Source organism: Sinocyclocheilus rhinocerous, unplaced genomic scaffold (genome assembly GCF_001515625.1).
Source record: "Sinocyclocheilus rhinocerous isolate Xijiao unplaced genomic scaffold, SAMN03320098_v1.1 scaffold2835, whole genome shotgun sequence".
Classification (NCBI taxonomy): domain Eukaryota; kingdom Metazoa; phylum Chordata; class Actinopteri; order Cypriniformes; family Cyprinidae; genus Sinocyclocheilus; species Sinocyclocheilus rhinocerous.
Window position 1 is genome coordinate 142,861 of NW_015664204.1, and position 7,205 is coordinate 150,065.

Consider the following 7,205-nt stretch of genomic DNA (forward strand, 5'->3'; position numbering starts at 1 on the left):
CTGAGTTCTATCATGCTCGTAACTTCATTAAAAAAAGTTTCATTGTGTGGTCACATTCATTGGTTAAAACGGAACTTTGTGAGATCGTGATGAATGAGATACAGTTTTTAATAAATTTAAAAGGAGCGCTCTTTGCATGCTATACGATAATATATTCAGAATTTAAATAAAACGTGTGTTTTTCATGCTTGACAAGCTGCCACATAGAGATAGCTAACTACTACACTATATAGAAAAAGATAATAATTTCAGAAGCACAAAGTGATGTGATTCTGCAACCTAGCCTGGTCCAACTGCAGGATTTAGGTAAGGAAACGGTTATTAATTATTTGTTTCAAATAATAAATCATGCACCTGCTTGCTTTTCTGTTTAATTCAAGTGTTTTTGTGAACGTATATACTTTAATAACAAATAACTGTAAGATTTTACAATAAGGTTCCATTAGTTAACGTTAAAGTGTATTAAAGTTTTAGTTAATTATTGTAAAGTGTTACCCAAATAATGTATTTTGAGCGTTCACTTGAAACTAAGTGCAACCCCCCCCCCACCACGAAATATAAAAGCCCCCCTAAGTCGTGCGTCCTGGCGCCGGGCCTGTTATCACACTGATCTAAAGCGAATCATGAGCTGCAGTTTCACTGGTAAAACTCATTATAAACCTTTGATGCATAAATTATTAAACCACAAAGAAAATCTGTATGCTTTATTTTTTCTTTAAAAATAATAATTTACTCATTTCCAATCTGATCTGTTAATGGTGTGGGTTACACATCTGACAACTGCAATAAAAACATAAAGGTAAATGTTCCAGAAGTACAGCCATGATACATTTATGTAGCCTTAATAATAATAATAATAATAATAGTAGTAATAATAGTAGTAGTAGTAATAATAATAATAGATAATATTTTTTAATGATGAAACATCACACTGAATGTTAAATTCCAATTTAAAGTAATGGACATCAGGGTCAGAAAGAACTACTGTACATTCTCACTGTACAGTGACGCTGATTCTGAATGAGTTCAATTCAGATCTGTGTGTGAATCTGCTGAATCACACACACACACACACACACACACTCTCACACACTCACACACACAAACTATTTCTCAAACACACACATTTATTTATCGTTATTTATGACGACTCGCACTCGTACAAAAACACGAAAGCGTTTGAAATATTAAACTGGCACAGAGAGATGAATACACTCACCGAAGATCAGAGAAAGTTTGAAGAGTGTGAGAAGATTCGGATCCATGATGAAGAAGCGAGTTTGAATCAATCAGCTCAGATCTCTGAACAACACATTCATCATTCATTTCATATCCGATCAAACACATCGATCCGGTTCATCCGACACAAGCAGCGGCTGATGCAGTGATTCCGGAGCACTGAGCATCCTCTTCATCATCCTCTTCATCTTCATCATCATCCTCATCATCACGAGTCCATCAGCGGAGCGCGAGAGGAGCGATGCGGACCTCAGAGACTCTCTCTCTCTCTCCTCCTACTTCATGATCGCGTGTGTCTGTGGGCTGTTAGTGGGACACACACACACACACACACACGAAAACAGCTTAATAAAAACATCTTAAAGATGAAATATCATCATTAATACTCTCTTACTGTGATATGTTTAATATAAACAGTGAAAACTTAGGTTGTCGTCATCACTGAAGCAATCAATCTGAATTATTTACTACATAATCTAATAATTATTAACCACAGTAAATAAAATATTCTGATAAAGGATTAATAAACGAATATACTGTCTTTTGTATAAAGACAAGGTGTATTCTATCTGAATAAAAATAATACAATATTAATATTTGTTAAAATATGAATAAATGTAAGCATGTAAGGTGTTTTATTACGGAGGATTAAAGCTTTACTCAGAGCGCCACCGTGCGGCGGCATGAAGCACAGCGGAACTGTAAACACGAGGCGTGTGTTTCAGCCGGAAGCTGTTTCTGCTGGACCGCTGGCGCGAAAACACACATGAATGTCAACAAAACCCGGAGAAAACTTCGCAGAGTATTTAAATAACACATTTACTGCCGCAGAATGAAGTTTCGAGCCAAAATCATTGATGTCGGATGTTTGAATCACTTCACACGTGGGTTTAAACATGTTTATTCTTGATTTCTTTCTGTTGTTATAGAGATGAATATACTGTATCTCAGTGTGTCCGTTTATTCGCTGATTTTCTGTGCTTTGTGTTTAATGAGTTTGAGACTTTAGCTTTTTAAATCTGACTTACAGTATTTGATTTTAATCATAACGAGCGTCTTTTCTGCTTTGTGTCGGTCTGATGTGTGTTGCTCTGGTTTATGTGCTGCTCTGATGTGGTCTGGTCTGATGTGATCTGTGCTGGTCTGATGTGATCTGTGCTGGTCTGATGTGATCTGTGCTGCTCTGATGTGGTCTGGTCTGATGTGATCTGTGCTGGTCTGATGTGGTCTGGTCTGTGCTGGTGTGATCTGATTTAGTCTGGTGTGATCTGGTCTGATGTGATCTGCTCTGGTGTGGTGTGGTCTGATGTGGTGTGATCTGGTCTGATGTGATCTGGTCTGATGTGATCTGGTCTGGTCTGGTCTCTGATGTGATCTGGTGTGGTCTGATGTGACCTGGTCTGTGCTGGTGTGATCTGGTCTGTGCTGGTCTGATGTGGTCTGTGCTGGTCTCTGCAGGTGTGGTGAACACCGTGTCCAGGCTGACGAAGGCGTGTGTTCTGCGGCTCACCTGCGATCACCTGTACTTCGTTCTGTCGGGCCGCGTCGCTACCGGAGGAGTCGGTATGTGGTGTGAACTCTCACAGGTGAGATCCCAATCACACACTCACATCTCAGCGACACGCCAGGAGTTCATATGAAGCATAGACCTCTATTTCTGAGTCAGTTCATGAGTGTCAGACATTCTCACACTCATCCTCATGTTTCAGTTCAACTCTTCACTTGAACGAAAATGCATTAGAAAAGAAAACGATGCAGTGTAGGTCTCAGGCTTTTGGAGCCGCTGTGAATGCATCTGTGTTTCAGGGGAATTTCTTCGATGAGTTCCAGTTGGAGGGAGTGTCTGCCGACGCCAATGAGATCTTTCTGGAAGTGGCTCCGGAGAATCTTTCCAGGGCCTTAAAAACGGCTCAGAACGCCAAATCTGTCAAAATCAAGCTGACCAAGAAGAGCTGCCCGTGTCTGACGCTCGCCGCGGAGCTGGTGAGGAGAAAACAGCCGGCAGTAACAGCAAAGATTAGAACAGAACTTTAGAAATTAATACCTTTAGTAATTCTGATCTGTGTTTTTATATTTTTATTATTATTTTGAAATGTTTTGGTTTCTTTTTCATTTGAATTTTGTGTTTTTACCATTTTTATTGCTTTTTTAAATTTTTTTTGTAAATAAATACAAAAATTATGTTTTTTACTACATCAAGTTAAAGTAAATGAAAATACAAAATTTTTTTTCATTTTATTTCAGTATTTTCATTTTATTTAAGATAACAGCTTTATGGTTGTAGTCTTAGCTAACTGTTTTGAAATGTTTTGATTTCTTTTTCATTTGAATTTTGTTGTGTTTTTACCATTTTTATTGCTTTTTTAAATTTTTTTTGTAAATAAATACAAAAATTATGTTTTTTACTACATCAAGTTAAAGTAAATGAAAATACAAAATTTTTTTTCATTTTATTTCAGTATTTTCATTTTATTTAAGATAACAGCTTTATGGTTGTAGTCTTAGCTAACTGTAAAGGCATGTTTTACTGTAGTGTATATGTAGCAGAACTGTGTTTGATCATCACACGCGTGTCTCCAGCCGTCTCTGTCCAGCGTCAGTCGTGTGGTCACTCATGATATCCCGGTGGACGTGATTCCCCGACGACTCTGGCACGATTTCAGAGAGCCGCAGATGCCAGACTTTGATGTGAGTCGTTATATGAGTGAACGTTTACGACCCTCTACAGCATTAATAATGGAATGAGTGTGTGATGCTTAGGTCAGCATATATTTACCTCCTCTGAAGACCATGAAGAGCGTTGTGGACCGCATGAAGAACCTCTCCAACTATCTGGTGAGTTTATGGTGAATGGGAGAAAAGAGAAATAGATGTTGTGTAGAGGGCTTTGATGGCGTTTGTGTTTCAGGTGCTGGAGGCTAATCTGAACGGCGAGATGAACCTCAAGATCGACACAGACCTGGTTTCTGTCACAACACACTTTAAGGAGCTGGGAAACCCTCCGTGGGGTGAGAGAGCCTTTACACAGTATAGAGTTAAACAGCTGTTTATCTGAGCGGAGAGAAAAAACATCAGTGTCTTAACCAGTACTTTTGATACCTTTAGATTGGGGGGTTTATTTTTAACTAATAATAAATATAAATTTACAATAAATATCATTACTTTAATGCACATTAATTGTAATATACTGTATGTGTATATATATATATATATATACTTTTATTTTATTTCAGCTAGTTGCAAAGGCAACTTTACTCATTTAAATATAAAAATATTCTACAATAAAAAATAGACATATTTAAATAATAATAATAAAAATGAAAAACTAAATTCTAACAAAAAAGCAAAAGAACAGAAAATTTTAAAATAAAATAAAATTCAAAAGTATAATAAAAACTGTGTGGTGTGATTTCTCTCTCAGGTGACGACGGCTCTCAGAGCTCCAGTCCGACTCACAGAGATCCGGATCTCATGACTGAAGCACGAGTGGACATCAGGAAACTCCAGCAGTTCCTCACGGGACAACAGGTCAATCCCAGCAGAGCCATGTGCAGTAAGAGACTCACACTCACACACACTCACATACATACACACACACACTCACATACACACACACACACACACACTGTTGGTGAAGCTCATCACAAACTCACCATTCAAATATGTAAATGTACAAGCTAATAAGGAGCTAAATGCATCTTGTTAACTATCAGAAGATGCCCTGTGCTGTTTGCAATCAGTTTCTTCTACTAATGCAAGTAAAACACTCTCATTGAGATGAAGCAGGTTTCGCAGTGAAACCTCTTCATTATTACCGCGGTACAAACGCCGGCTGGACTCTTGCTCACGAGCGGAAGTCAGATTTGGCTCGCGCTCGTCGCCCGCTGACCAATGCACACGCTTGCTATTTCCGTTCACGATAGCATCTCTGGCTCGGGCCAGGCCTTTATCACACACTCACTCACACACACACACAATACTACACACACACACTCACACATGCAATACTACATACTCACATACACACACACACACTCACACAATACTACACACACACACGCAATACTACAAACACACACTCACATACATACACACACAATACTACACACACACACACTCTCTCACACACACACACACACTCAGCTCTTACTCAGTACATGTGTTTTGTGTTTTGTTTTTAACTAGACATTGTTCACAGAAGGATTCTTCACCTGATCTTTCTGCATGAGGACGTCTCTCTTCAGTACTTTATTCCAGCGGTGGCCTGACATACTCCATCTAAACTAAATCAGGCATTCGGTTCATATGCAGAATATCTAAAGTATTTCAAATGGTCAGTTGTTGGACTCTTGTTATTAAAAAAAACAACTTTGTGTTTGCTGTTTGTTATGTAAATGTGTATATATATATATATACACAGAATATGAATAAAATACTTGTTTGTTAATAGTATAGTTTATTTGGACCTTTTATTTTGCCCACCAGCAACGTTTTCGATGTTAGTATATAGAACATCACAAAAATGTGTTCCTAATTATGTTCCCGCTGTGAAAACTCTTTACATTTATCAAGCTGAATAACTCTGTTCCTCATGTGAAGGCGAAGCTCTCTTGATAAGGCAGGCTGTGTTCTGAATCCCAGTAAAAGGCTAGTCAAGTTCAGCGGTGGGAGAGAAGAAACAAAGATTTCTGTAACCGACTGCAGCAATCAATTGTGACGGATCCTTCGAGACTCCCAGCGGCGCTTCAGCGTTTTTATACCTCGCTACAGACACAGCGCTGTCGACGACGGTGACCTGCGCTCATGCTGCCTTTCTCTCCTGTAATGCGTTTATATGTGTTATTATAACGAAAATACGATCTCATTTAAACTCTACAACTCTCAGCAAAAGCGGTATTTTGAATGTTTAGGTCGTTTCTGTGATTCAAAGCGGTGCATGATGGGAAACGTCTGGATAAGTCACCTCATTGGATGGACGGCGTCACATGACTGGATCCTGCCGGACTGTTTCCTCCGGAGGCGCAGAACAATTTAAAAACCGAATCCAAATTGCAGTGCGACTGTATTTTTGTTGAGGTTATTTGTATAGTAAAAGTTTAGATGTATTAGTTTCAGATACAAATGGAAATTCGACCCAGCAATCTCTTTTTAACGGCCTTGTCCAGTAACCGAGGTCGAATCTGATTGGCTCTTCCTGAGACAAGCGCTGAGAAAAGTAACAGCGCCGCCTCGCGTTGCGATTTGTACACATCTGAATTATCAAACTAATAAACTTAACGGACTAATAACGGAATTAAAACGTGAGTCGCTAAATCACACCCGTTATGCGAATCGTCGGCACGGAAATGACTGAAACTATTTTAGGTTTATAGCCTCAGCTTAAAATTAGTTTCTGCTAGATCTTCATTTATTGAGGTGCTTCGCTGCTAAATTCCCTTCTTACTGCCACAGCAAATAAAATATGTATATTTCTTACAAAATAATTCATAACGAGCTGAGAAAACACTTCTGATCTCATAATGAAGCATGCATCATTTAAATAAAACTGAATGAACGAATCTTAATTATTAATAAGTGATTAAATATTGACGTATTTAATTATTTACATTATTTTGCTTCCCAATCTTTCTTTGTGTACCCAAGGAAAAGTACAGTGGCAGTATCAGGTAGAATACCATAGTATTTTGATATGTACCACAGTACTGATTGATTACCATGTTCTACTGTGGTATTTACATGTTAAAACAGAGTATGGTGTATTTGATGTTCGACAGCAGCAGGTGTCGCTGTTTCACACACACGAGCTGAAAGATGAACACAACATGATGCTCAGTGTTCAGAGTCTCATGATTCTTACATAATCAGCACAGACACACACACACACACAATAATGAGAGTTACTGACACACACACAATAATGAGAGTTACTGACACACACACAATAATGAGAGTTACTGACACACACA

The 7,205-nt window shown here is 38.4% G+C and overlaps 2 protein-coding genes across 4 annotated transcripts in view; one reads left to right on the top strand and one right to left on the bottom strand.

Moving 5' to 3' along the window:
- The window catches only part of LOC107729947 (receptor activity-modifying protein 3-like), a 16,106-nt gene extending 14,617 nt beyond the window's left edge, over window positions 1–1,489 (bottom strand). For all 3 annotated transcript variants that reach the window (XM_016540689.1, XM_016540688.1, XM_016540687.1), the window contains exon 1: window positions 1,220–1,489. In XM_016540689.1, the coding sequence (XP_016396175.1) occupies window positions 1,220–1,265 (46 nt within the window). In that variant the 5' untranslated portion in view covers window positions 1,266–1,489. The remainder of the gene's footprint in view (window positions 1–1,219) is intronic.
- Window positions 1,490–1,986: 497 nt separating this feature from the next.
- Window positions 1,987–5,632, top strand: hus1 (HUS1 checkpoint clamp component). Its single transcript, XM_016540682.1, has 8 exons — window positions 1,987–2,123; window positions 2,698–2,825; window positions 3,046–3,222; window positions 3,820–3,927; window positions 4,000–4,074; window positions 4,148–4,247; window positions 4,661–4,792; window positions 5,425–5,632. Exons 1-8 carry the CDS (start codon window positions 2,072–2,074, stop codon window positions 5,505–5,507), a joined length of 855 nt encoding a protein of 284 aa, XP_016396168.1. The 5' UTR covers window positions 1,987–2,071; the 3' UTR covers window positions 5,508–5,632.
- Window positions 5,633–7,205: the final 1,573 nt, after the last annotated feature.

Bases quoted from the DNA above. Each gene is read 5' to 3' on its own strand.
- hus1 (XM_016540682.1), top strand. From the start codon at position 2,072: ATGAAGTTTCGAGCCAAAATCATTGATGTCGGATGTTTGAATCACTTC. The intron at 3,223-3,819 runs GTGAGGAGAAAA...GCGTGTCTCCAG, and splicing joins TGACGCTCGCCGCGGAGCTG to CCGTCTCTGTCCAGCGTCAG. The intron at 4,248-4,660 runs GTGAGAGAGCCT...TTTCTCTCTCAG, and splicing joins GCTGGGAAACCCTCCGTGGG to GTGACGACGGCTCTCAGAGC.